Source organism: Caenorhabditis briggsae (assembly GCF_000004555.2).
Source record: "Caenorhabditis briggsae complete genome, chrIV, whole genome shotgun sequence".
Lineage (NCBI taxonomy): Eukaryota > Metazoa > Nematoda > Chromadorea > Rhabditida > Rhabditidae > Caenorhabditis > Caenorhabditis briggsae.
The window spans coordinates 11,386,732-11,400,143 of record NC_013487.2 but is presented as its reverse complement, the minus strand read 5'-3'; the positions used below and the strand labels follow the sequence as shown (position 1 = coordinate 11,400,143).

Here is a 13,412-nt window from a genome sequence, read left to right as displayed (position 1 = left end):
GAGAAGGATGGGGAAAATGACTATTAGGCGGTCGTTTCTTGTAATGAGCTCAAAATATGATGAAGGTGTGAAACATCGCTTTCTTGCAGTTCATCTTCTTGATCTCCTAGTGAATCTCGCTCTTCTTGCTCTTTTCGCTTCTCGTCGTGATGGTTGATACGTGGCTTTCGGTTTGGATTGGTCAGTCGTTTGGCGATGAATCGGAGAATCTGAAAAAATTTCAATTTAGGTCATTAGTCATTTCTCTAATGATCTCACCTGCTTCCTGCTCAAATCGCACTTCAATTCGATATCTCTCAATTCGTCTTCGGTTGGATAATGACTATTTTTGATAACCTCTTTGATATACTCCCTTTGCCATCCCTTCATTCTTGTTTGCAAGGGAGAGTCCTGAAATTTTGGATTTTTGCATTTTTTGAATAAAAAATACAGTAATCCTTTAACCATGAACACTCTAATAGAAGCCTACCCAACCCACCGAATTTGAGCCCATATATCTCGCCTCCTGTGACAGATATCAAAAAGTTGTCAACTGATAGATTGTTAATCAAAATATCAGAAGTTTTCTGACAGTTGACCCCTTTTTGGTATCTTTCATAGGAAACGAGATATATGAGCTCAAAGCTAGCGGTTTGGGTGGCAATCTATTAGAGGAAATACGGTATATTTTCTCGAAAAGTTTTAGAAAATACAGTAATGCATACTTGTAAAATTCCGGGCCTGAGGAAATTTTCAAGGCCCGGGCCCGGCCCGGAAGGCCCGGTAGCAAAAATTTTGTCATTTTGAGCCAAATTTTGAGCTCTCAATACAATTTTCTCCATTATTTTTTTGTGTTTTTGGATTGTTTGTCTGTTTGATAAAAAAATATCAACAAAACTCGAAAAAAAATTTTTGATCGAAAAAAATCACATAAGGGTCCCCCCTTATGTGTTTTTTGAAATTTTCAAAACTTGTGGAATGACAGGCCCGCCGAGCCGGGCCGGGCCTCTGAAATTCGTGAAAAAGCCCGGCCCGGCCCGGCCCGTTACAAGTATGCAGTAATGTTTTTGTTTTAAAATCAAAATCTCAAGCTCACATTTTTTTGACTTCCAGAAGAATACGGATGGAATTTTTCCGTCGATGAGTGTCCATTCGACATTTTCAGATTGTCGTGCCATTCGTTATTCGATAAATCGAAATCAACACCTGATGCCTGGAATCCGAATATTGGCTTTTTGGGCTCCGTGCCATTGTTCTGAAAAGTGAAAACACATGTTAGAGAGAACACTGACGGCATTCAGTTATTTTTCCAGATTTCAATCTTACATAGTGACCTAAAAATTATTGTGATAAAACTTGAGGCTCATTGACCGTGCTTATCAGTAAACGCCAGAATTTCGCGGACAAGTATTTAGACAGAGAAGTTGGCAACGGTAATAAGTGGGTAATGGGGTACTGTACTTTGTATTGCTGTAAGTTCTTTACACGAAGGAGCAACCCCTAAATGCCATGTGAAGTTTTGTGCAGAACACTCGGAGGGGTGCAGCAGAGTCAGTTATAACGTTATCAAAACTCTCAACACAGTCTTTATAGGATTATCGATTGGGGGAACCGTTTCAATCAACCCAATCACTTACTTTAGCAAACAAATTCGTCAACAATTCGGTGGGAACACTAGCTGATAATAGATCTGGAGTCGGATTAGAAGACGGAGCAGTCGGAGTCCATGAATCGAAATTTTCAGTTTTAATAGCACCAGTGCAAGAGTTGGACGAGAAGACACCGATTGAGGTTGGGATCCAGAAGATTGACGTCGTGGAGGAGAGGATTTGTTGTTTTCAGAATTCGAATCCTCATCATTTACAGTTTCTTTCACTGAATTTGATGTTGTCGGTTGGTCATCATTTGGGTCATCTCTCAAATTGCACTGTGCTAGGGAGGCAACAAATGAAACATCCGAATAACCTTTTGAGACCTGAAAATAACATTTTTACAGAGAGTTCTGGATTGGCTCTTATTTTTTGATCATACTTGCATATCGGACCTGCCACAGTTTCTCATAGAATTCATATTTTTCTACCAACTAAATTAGATATGATATAACCCGACGAGTACTGCAAATGAAATTATTTGGAGAACTGTATCTTGTCTATGAGCAAAGTTACCAGAAGCCAAAAAATCGACCGCGTAGCTCGGATAGTTTTTGACCCGTAACTTTGTTCATATACAAGCTACAGTATTCCAAATAGTATCATTTTGTAGCACTCTTCAAGTTCTATCATATCTATCCTGAAGATATTGATTCTATGAAAGACTCCGGTTTATAAGTAACTTACTGATCTCAAAACACCTGGATTATATGAAACTTTGTTAGAATCTGATTGTTAAGTTTTGAATGTAAGAAAAATTAGAAAAAAATTTCAAAAATTTCAAAATTTTTGAAAGAAGATTCCCAATTTTCTAAAGCCTTTATTCGTGTGAACCAATTTGAAACTTACCAGTAGTGTGAAAAACTCAACGACCGAATTCTCTGGTATCCTGACGACGGCATATTTGTATTTTGTATCAGTCGACATTCTGAAGGAATACGAAGATGTTTGAGAGAGTAAGGGAGTAAGAAGAAATGCAAAAATGGGCAGAGGGAATTGATAGGGAAGCAGGTGAAGGTAGATAAGCAAATAAGCGAGTTTATTGGTTTAATTTAGGAAAACGAGAAGGAGAAAAAAGGTGATAATTATTAGTGTCTTTTGGTTTCGGTTTGTCGTAAGAGTAATAGGCATTAAACACTTATTTTAAGAATCAGTAAGAATACGGTAGAGATGTACCGGGCAGTGATGGCCTTTGATAAGAATTAAGGTCCTCTACTATTCATTATCGACCAAATTTTTGCCAATTTGTGACACAGAGGGCATTAAATAGAATTAGTTTGGTTGGAAATAGAATGAATTGAGACGCAGAGGAAAGACACTAATACAACACAACCAAATGATTTTTTATTTCTATTTCACAGTTCGACTACTAACATGTTGTAGAGGAGAATAGAAGAAATAAAAGAGAAGGGAGGCGGTGTTAAGAGTTTGGGGACTGGACTTTCTTTTGTGACCCTTTTTTCCGGGTTAAAAATGTTCGGAATTCGAATAAAAGAGAATTGCAAGATTCGAACTAGAATCAAAAAAGGACACACCAGAAAGTTCAGGTACTGAACCTCTAATAGGCTGAAGGTTCCATAACAACAACTACCGTAACCTAAAAATATTTCTATTTTCAAGATTTGGGTTCTCGTTATTCAATGATTTTGTCGATTTTCCTATTCTTCCCCAAATAAGTCGGAAATTAAAAAATTTTTGCTGTCAATGTTAGTGAAAAAATTGACTGAAAACACACGAAAATCGAAATATTATTGGGAGACGTTTGACCACGGCCACCGGCGTTTCTCTTCCAGAGCTTTGAGTTTTTAACCAGAATAATACCAAAGTGTCGTAAAACCTGTCCCTGACACTGTCAAGTTTGAGCTTAATTATCTCAATTCCTGTAAAAGATATCAAAATTGTGCCAACGGTAAGAGTTGAAAGTTAACAGTGGAGCATGTGAAAGTAAGTTAAAACATGGATATGAAGTAGGCAAAACCAGATTTGATAAATTATTTTATCATCTGTTTCTGAGAACTTCGATTTCCAAAAAAAAAAATAAGAAATTCCGAAATTTCAAAAATTACGGGCTCTAGTATGAAATTCTGGTTCTTTAAAGAATGCTGGTCCTTAGGAAAAAATTCTGGTTCTTAAAAAAATTCTCGCCTTTAGAATTCTGGTCCATTGGCAGAAAAATATAAGGACCAGCATTTTCTTAAGGACCAGAATTACCTACTCGAGCAAGCAAAAATACGGTACCCCGTTCATTCAAAAAGAAACAAAAGAGAATCAAGTTTTTCTCTCCTTAAAATAAAAGATGAATAAGAAACAAACGATGATTCCTTTTTTTGAATACCATCGTGGCTTTTTTGTGCCTATATATGTATAAAGCACCAGAGAGAGAAAGGACAACACAATTGTTGGGTTGAAAAAGGAAGAGAGAGAACAGGCAAAGAATACTAATTTGGGATGGTTGGGAAGAAGGAAAAAGAAGAATAAGAAGAAGAGCTGTTCGGTTTCTTTTTTTAAAAAGTGTCTTCTTCTCTTAAACAGTACATGAGAAAACGATTCGATTCTCGTCCAAAATTATGGGAACGCTATTTGAGAGAAGGAGAAGAAGACCTTAGTGGCTTTCTGCTTCACATTTCTCTCTCGGTTTATGTTGAAAATGATACCACTTTCTCTATAGAGTAGGAGCATTTTAAAAGAGCACTTGACGAGAGATGAAGAGACGCAGACAGTTGGTATAGGGGGATAGAAGTTGCATTTCTGGGGTTCGAAATGATGAGGGAAGAATGTTTGGTCCTTTAGAACCTCAGAACCAGGTTCGAACTGCTGTGGTATGCAGATGCGCTCTAATGAGAAGGGCGTGGCAATGTTTTGGGCTTTAGGAGTTGTCATTTGCAAAATTGAAATACTTTAGAAGGTTTAGCTTTAATTTTCTGTCGCATTGCTAATTATTTCAACCTTACTCTCTAGAGTATTTAGTGATGACCTATTTCCAAATATAACAGAGCATCTCAAATATTTGGTGGCGTCCAACAACGCCTAATTCAAATTTGGACACCTGAACAGGAACACACGAAGAAAGAAAAGAACGTTTTTACAATACCAACTAGTACAAAAGAGAATAAAAACGGGGGAAAAGAGAGTGAGAGAGAGAGAGAGAGAGGAAGGAACATCCTAAACACCCGTGTTATATAGATCTATATGTTTCTCTATGCCCTCTGTCCGTAACCAGGGAATCTATTTCGCTTTATACGATCATAAACATACGGTAAATGCATCTATCTCTCTTTCTGTTTCTTTCTTTTTACCACTCACTAACACTGCTTTTTTGTTGCAAAACGAGGAATGGAGAAGCACTAAAAATCATTATGATATGTGACGGGGTTGAGGTGAACGGAAAGGTAGAAGAGAAAAGGAATTGTTTATGTCAGAGCCAGAGAAATAATGTGAAAAGGAGAGTTCACTAATCGATTTGTTTCAAACAGAGCTGGTTTAAACTTGCAATGCACAGAGTTCGAACAACTGCGGTATGCTGTTGCGCTTCATTGAGAATGTGAAATCCACATTTTTCGCATTTTTAGTTGATTTTCGACCTCAAAATTAATTGTTTGCAATTTTTATCTAGTATCTGCTAATGAAAAATGAACATTTTGTGTGTTTTCAGTAACATTTTTCAAGAAAATTTTTCCCGAGCTTTTTCCGATGGTATGCAGGCACCGCTTAACAGCGACTAGGCAGTTCAATTTAAAGCTTTCGCGTCAAGACCAACGCTAATTTTACTACTGTAGTATTACGATTATTAGCGTTTGAGCGCTTTTACAAGACGTTCCAAAAAACACTTTCTCTAAATTTGTTTTTCATTAAAAGCTACATTAAAAAATTGGAAACTGATTTCATTCTCTTTACTGAATAAAGTTTTTTGAAAAGGTTTTTTATACTTGAGCGTTGCTCAAGTTTTGATAAATCAACAGAATTGCACTTTTTCTTTTTCGCTAAAACTTTTTTCAGATATTTTCTTAGAAACCATGAATTCTAGTGCAATTGGATTAAGAAAGAATGTAGCTAAAACGGGACAGAACTAAACTGCAGAATCGGAAGAAGAGTTTGAATTTAAAGTGTGTCAGTGGACGAAGAATTCTCGAAATATAGAAAGACGAGATGGGAGATTTCTATGAATAATGGATCGAGTTGGAAGATGAACATGAATCTGGGAATTTAAGAATTCTTCAGGAATTTAGAGATAGAGAGAGGAATCTTCTAGAATAGAATATTACAGAAGACAGAAATTTCGTTTTCTACACACTTTCTTTTTACAAACTAAAACGTTAGGGTAGAAGTAGTGGTCATAACACTCTCAACGAGTATTTTTATTCGAACAAGAAGAGGTGGCATGTAGAAGGGGCCAGTCATTGTCGACACAACGTCAGAAGTAGGGGAAAAGGTCTCTAAGTCTCTCTATTGCCATTCCAAGGCTGGTAACGACAGCAGTTTAGAGGGCTTTAAAATGTTTGGGAGACTGGGCGGAGAGAAGAAGCGACTATTTTTGGGAGAAAAGGGGATATTAGGAAAGTAGAAGAAGGAGGAAAGCGAGGATATGAAGCATATGAAATACTCTTAGCTAATGAGAAAAGGTTCACTATTAGAGGAGAGAAGAGACTAGGAGTTGAACAAGACATTTGGGGGTATTGTAACTAGAAATTTTAAGAATACGATCTTGCCATCCAGATTTTCTGAGTTTCAGCAGCATTTTACTGTTATTTTTCTTACTTTTTAAAGTACTTTTCTGTCATACTAACCATAACTTCATACCATATTTCCCTCATTAGAAGCCCACCCAAACCGTCAACTTTGAGCTCAATTATCTCGATTCCTGTGAAAGATGTCGAGTAGTGGTCAACTGATAAAAAAAAAAATAATATTATGGTGCATAATTTATTAGTTGACAAAATTTTGATATCTTTCACAGGAGTCGAGATAATTGAGCTCCCAATTGACATTGTGCTTCTACTGGAGGAAAAAACGGTACCTACAAAAAATACCAACTCGCATGAATTCGGAATCCCGAGTGTAGTAAACCTTTCTACTTCTCAAAAGTCAATCAAAAGTGAAATTCAGATATATAAAATGTCCAAGTCTAAATGGTCCCCTTAAAAACGTTTTGAGAGACATGAACAGGAAAGTAAAGAGCAAAAAAGGGGTTTTTGGGGTTGGATTGGCGTAGGCAACAATTTTCAAAAGTTGAGTGGTTTAGTACATATTCAATTGGGGAGAAGAATAGGGAGTGAAAAAGAGAATACACTAGTTTTGGGGAGAAAACGAGAGGGGAATACAGTTGGAAAAGGTAGTGTGGACGGGGAAAAGGAAAGGGACGATCGGGATTACGAACATGGATTAGGGGACAAATGAAGAGAATACGTAGAAGAGAGAAAAAGGGTAATATAGTACAGTAAGGAGGAATGGATGAAATGGAAAAAGAAGAAGGAAGGCCATTATGAAGTGGAAGAGAAGAGTCCTTACGACTAGATGATAGGCAGAAAATGGAGAAAGTTGATATTAAGAGGAAAGTTGATATTAAAAGATATAGGAATAAGAAGGCGTTGCTATGGAGTGGAGAGGTGTAAGCAGCAAGAGGCGGAAATTAGGTTAAGGAAATAAGAGTGAGTTGGGAACTTATTTATCTCGGAGATATGAGAAGACAGCTAATGTAAAAGTAACTCATAAGAATGAGTTACTCTGATAGAACTTGAGTAAGTGCTAGCGTAAATGGGCGGAGTTTGGAGATTCTCTTGGGACGGCATTCAACTTGCTGCTTTGAAAGGGCTGAATGATAGATAAATACTGATAGAAAAACTACCGCACACAAAAAACGTTGAACTTCTGTAAATACCCAATTTTTTGGTATTACTCTGGTCTGATTTCTAACTCGAGAGTGGGCGGAGCTTAGGTCCGGAGCGAAATCCTAAGCGTAGCATGTATTTTTTTAAATCTATTTTTTAGATATTTCAATGAATTTTCATTGTTTGTATGCGATTTTTTTGCGACTTGTCGGAGTTTTGTGGAAAAATACAAACTCGAAGAAACGAAAAAATAGGGAAAAATTAGGCATAAAAATAATTACAAAGAATACATGCTCCTTCAAATGCTACTGAAGGATTTCACTACCGGACCTAAGCTCCGCTCATAAAATAAAATAGAAATTGGCCCTTCAACACCAATCACTAAGACCCTGCCTCTACAATCGGATGAATGTTGAAGACGTTAGTAGAGATTATTGACAGGGATGCTAATTTTTTAGTTTTTTGATTTCTCACAAAACACTCTTTCTAATCAAAAATAAGCATGCTAAGAGAGTGCTTGAAATATGCGGGGGCGGAGCTGAACAGTCTTCAGTGTTGATAAAAAATGCTGCCAGAAAGTCAGGTCTAAGGTTAATTTTACAGTAACCCTGAAGGTGAATTTAGCTTTAGAACATCTTACTAGAACTTAGGATGGATAATACTTCTCGAATACTCGAACCTACGTCAATCGGAGATGTTTGATATGGGGTTTACCCTTCAACCTTCTTGTCAATATTCTGAGAAACAATAAAAATACCGGGAAGCTTGTAAGATCACTATCGGAGCAGTGGAAGCAAAACGCTGATAGCCGTGGCCGAAAGTTCCACAGCTACAACTACCGTATTTCTATTTTCCGGATTGATTATCCCGATACCAGAATAACAGTTTAGTTTTCATTTGAAAAAGATTACTGTGAAGTGATATTTTTTCAATTCCAGATCAGCTTTCAGATTATTTTTACTCATCTCACCTTCCAAAACTAATTGCTTCCTTTTTGGCTAAAACCCGCCATCTAAATATCTTGAAAATAGTAAATGATCCCTAAACTTAGGAACCGCCCGCGCAAAAACTAGACAGATCATCCGGATAAGATCTTGATTTTAAACGTCCCAAAAAATTCCTCCTCCCCCTTTCTCCGCCGAATTTTTTGCCTAGTTTTCTGGCCATCAAACATTCAGCACACAGACGAAATTTGGAAATTGTAAGGTCAAGAAAAGAGTAATTAAATAAGTTGTGTACTAAAGAAAAATGAAATTTACATTCCTTATTCTATTTAAGAGAGGCCATCTTGTGCAGTTTCTCACATTTATCTACAAAACCTAAACTAAGGAATGGAAGAAGAATAGTTGGAAAGGGTATCTGAATATCAGGAAGAGTGAAATGGGTTAAGAATCGAGAATCTTTACAAAATCTCCCGTAGTTTCTCTAATAGAAGTCCACCAAAACCGTTAATTTTGAGCTCAATTCTTTCGTTTTCTGTGAAAGATATAAAAAATGTGTCAATTGATAAAATATGTTTAACATTATGATAAATAACTTATCAGTTGACCACTATTCGACATCTTTCACAGGAATCGAGATAATTGAGCTAGAAGTTGACGGTTTGGGTAGACTTCTTTTAAAGGAAAAATAAGGTGGATTTTCTGCTCTAATATGAAATTCTGGTCCTTAAAGAAATTTCTGGTCCTTAGAAAAAAATGCTTGCCATTTTTTGTGGCCAGAATTGTTTTCTAAGGACCAGAATATTTTCTAAGGACCAGAATTTTTAAGGACCACAATTTTTTTAGAAGCCAATTTTTTTAAAGGACAAGAACTTCACACTAGAGCCTATATTTCTCTCGAAGTCAACTCAAAACTTTTCACAGCAAACAGAAGGGCTCCCACATTGTCAAGTTTGAGCTCAATTATCTCGGCTCCTATAAGAGATATCAAAAATGTGCCAACTTTCTATTACTGGTTTCACGGTTGTCCCAGCCCATGATAAGTTATTCCATGGGCTGATTTAGAACTGGTCATAGCAGAAATGCTCAGATGTCAGAAATCAGGGTTGAAAACATCAAAATTTCGGAATTTCCGGATTTCCGAATTCCGAATTCCGTTCCGAACATCTTCGAGTCATAGGAATTTACATATATGAACTTAATGATGACCCTTGATAATCACTACTTCCGATTACAAAAATCCCACCCAGGAGGTCTGCCGATTATCGGACTAAGATTAAGAATCCTAAGACCGTATCTAGGCGATTTGCCAATTTTAAGGAATCCTAAAAATCTAGCAACCTACCAGAAAAGATAAAATTCTCTGTCTCGTGGACAAAGCAGTCCCGTAGGCAACACTAACAAGAAGATATATAACGAAACGAAAGAGAAAAGTGTTTCTCTTTTTCTTCCCGCGATTAAAGGTGTGGGTGGTAGTAGGCTCCCGCGTGCTCCTCCACCTAGTGCACTTTGGAATTGATGAGCAGGGCAAGAAGAAGAAGAAGGACGAGGGTGACTCTTCACTGATTCGAAATGTTAAACTATATCACCCCTTCTTGTTTCTTTTCTTCCAACAACCAACCCATCTCAATTGAGTGAAGGTTTACGAGAAAGAGTATATGTGCCTTCTTCTCTTTCTTCTTTATCTTCATTGTGATCATCAGCTGATTATCATTTCATCTCCCCACTTTTAACAATCCATTCATGATCACCCTTCTTCTTCTTTTTTCACTGCTCTCTTAATCTTTATTTACTATTTTTTTACGCTCAGAATGAATTGAAAAACGAGAGAAATGGGTTGTTTTTAGAGAAGATTTAATAATGGAATTCAATGGAATTTAACATGAAGGATTTGAAGAATTACACACTCATAAAAATGAGTTTAATATGATAGCGCTTAAGAAAGTGTTAGAGGAAATGGGCGGAGTTTGGAGATCAGAGATTCGGGATGGCGCTCAACGCTTGGAAAGGGATAAATTATAGACAAGACCTGATTTTGAAGCTAAATTACCTAAAAAAATTAACTTTTTAAAATTATCCGGTTGTTTTGGTATCTAATTTCAGCGCGCGTTAAAATTCGAAGGTGGGCGGAGCTTACAAGGCCAGAAAATAATTACTAAAAGTACATGCTCCTTTAAGTATTCCGCTACCGGACCTAAGCTCCGCCCATCCTCGAAAAAAGAAGAAAAATGTGGCACCTACAGTAACCCGAAAACTTCTTCCAAGTTTTTCAGTTATTAAAGAACCAACTATGATAATAATTCTACTCATAAGAATTGTAAAAACAAAAGTAGGAACTTGAAAAATAAGACAAGAATATTTCCTTATTCGGGCTTCCTTCCCTCCTTTCTGTTCAGTAAGCCTTACTTAAGCGGCTTGTATCTTAGTTAAGGGGAGATTTGGTTTTAGGCGAATTGCTCCAAATAAGTTGGGGGAGTCAGGGGAGAAGACTTCTGAAGAAAATGGAGAGTACAAGAAACAAGATCTCATATCAGTTATTAATCAGTTCCAGATCCAGCTGGGGCTCGAAATCGATGAACTAGAGTCAGAAAGAAGGCGTGAACACTAGTCTTTTTGTGTGAGAGAAGAACCACAAACCGATAACATAGATACATTCCGAGAATATATAGCATCGGCTCTTAAGTCAGAAAATCTAGTTTTTTTGGCTTGGTCATAAGCCAGAAACTCGAGAGAAATAGAATAATGGGACATTTTTTGAGAGTTTAACACTTTCTGCACAAAAATTGAACTATGCAACTACTTGTTATTTGTTGCGAACTACCGTAACACCAGTAATAGAAGGGCACTCAAACTGTTAAGTTTGAGCTCAATTAACTCGGCTATTATAAGACATATCAAAAATATGTTAACTGATAAAATTTTTGTGGAATTATGAAAAACAGTTTATCAGTTGACAACTTTTTTATATCTTTGACAGAAAACGAGATAAATTGGTTTGAAAGTTAGGAGCCCTTCTATTACAGGTTTTACGTTATAACTAGAAGGATATAACGAATTCTCGAAATCAGAAAAATTGCACCAGTTAATACAAGGCTTTGAAAAGTCAATAATGCGAATGATGGTATTAGATTTCCCAACAATTTATAAGGAAAAATAAATCGGAGAAGAACAGTTCAAAACACGGATGACCTTCTTCTTCTTCGCTCGTCTTCCAAATTCTTCAGAAGCGATAGCAACATTAGATAAGCTTTCGTTGCCACCTAGTCTTCTTCTTCTTCTTTTTCGTTTTATCTTTCCTCTAAAGAGGAATGTCTATGATCACTTTTTCAGTTTCTCTACAGACACAAATCAAAGTATGCTTATAATTAGGAGAGAAACTGGAGAAATGTTCTTTTATCTTTAGACAAAAAAAAACGAAAAATTAATAGGTTGTTTTTAGATAAACGTCTGGAGATTTGTGACATGGTAATTTAAAGAAGAGTGTATAGTTTCAGCTTGCAGGAAGGTTCAAAAGTCGATGGAAAAACGAACATTTCCTTCTCTGGTTCTAGAAGAAGCCGATCGGTGAAATTAGGGGAAAAAAGATGTGGAAAACGAATCGAGACATGATAGCGATTAAATCATCAGTCGCCGGGATCGTATTATTCTTTTAAATCTCTAATGGAACGATCCATTTTGAGGAAAAAAAGATTTGATTACACAAATTTGGAAGCTGCTCTGTTGAGATGCCTGAGATTCTAAATTCTGATATTTCCAAATGATCTAAAATACTGAAATAAGAGTTCTAAAAATTCCAAAATTCCAAAAAATTCCCAAAATTCCAAAAACTATAATTTTTGAATATATAAATATCGGAAGTTTCAGAAATTCCAGAAGAAATAAAACAATCTTTTTTTGCAAAATTTCGCAAAAAAAAGAGATTGTGTTAAAATAACAAAAATTTAGTGATTTTTTCTGTTACAAAAGTTATCCGTATAAATTTTACTGATATTGTTTTCTGGAAATTTAAAATTTTTGAGGTTTCGAATTCAAAAAACGAGTTTAGAATCTCAATAATCTTATCATTTAAATAAAGAAGAATACAAAAAATCCATTAATTGACTTTCACAAATAGAACGTTAAGAATATTGACAAAGAAAGAGTACGGTTTAGGACTAAACACTAAGAAAATCGATAGAACAGAGGAGGGATAGGCTAAGGTCCTTTCCCGTTTCCTCATTTCTTTCTCTTCTTCTTTTTTTAGCAGATACTAAACAAGGCCCTCTCCTCGGCCGTTACGCTAGCCCGTCTTTGCCTAAACAAAAACCGACCTAAAGAGAATCTAAGTGGAGAGACACAGACAAAAGACACACTACTCTAAATACGTTCTGTTTAGAGAAAGAAGATGAAAATGGAGTATGCTTTAGCGCCTATGGATCGACGAGGGAATTCTGAAGCACATTAGTGGGATGGTGAAGGAGAGGAAATAGCAGACAAGGGGTGTTGGGAAGGATAAGAGGTTGAGATTTTAATTTTTCTAGATTTTCATGTTTTAGCGATATTCAGATTCTGGTAATTTTCCCTTGGACTAGGGATTTCCGAAATAATGAAATTCCAGAAACACAAAACCACAGGATCAGTTGAACGTTTGTCTAACCAAGAAAATACAGTTTTAAAAGAGCAAGATTTTGATTTTCAAGTGGATTGGATACATTTCAAAGTATATTTCCTAATCTCAAGCTTTTTGCAACATGTCATCTGTTTTTGTAAATGAGTCACTTAATATTATGCTGGTAAAAAACAACCGGAGCTGTGGAAGAGAAACACCATAGGTCGCCGAAACCTAAGAATATTTTTATTTTCCGGATTTACTTACTCGATTTTCGTCGAGTTTCCTGTTATTTTTCCACAAACAAGCGAAAAATAAGAATTTTGGTAGTGAAAAAATGACTGAATACGCACGAAAAGCGAGATAATATATCCGGAAAATATACATATTTTTAGGTCACGGTAGTTGTCGTTGTGGGACCTTTATCAAA

The 13,412-nt window shown here is 36.3% G+C and overlaps 1 protein-coding gene across 1 annotated transcript; it reads right to left on the bottom strand.

The window, feature by feature from the left end:
- Nucleotides 1–23: 23 nt before the first annotated feature.
- On the bottom strand, nt 24–2,555 carry Cbr-nsy-7 (the record flags this gene model as incomplete). Its single annotated transcript, XM_045235926.1, has 5 exons — nt 24–209; nt 259–390; nt 1,076–1,234; nt 1,655–1,954; nt 2,478–2,555. 5 exons carry the CDS (start codon nt 2,553–2,555, stop codon nt 24–26), a joined length of 855 nt encoding a protein of 284 aa, XP_045091952.1.
- Between the last annotated feature and the right edge of the window lie 10,857 nt (nt 2,556–13,412).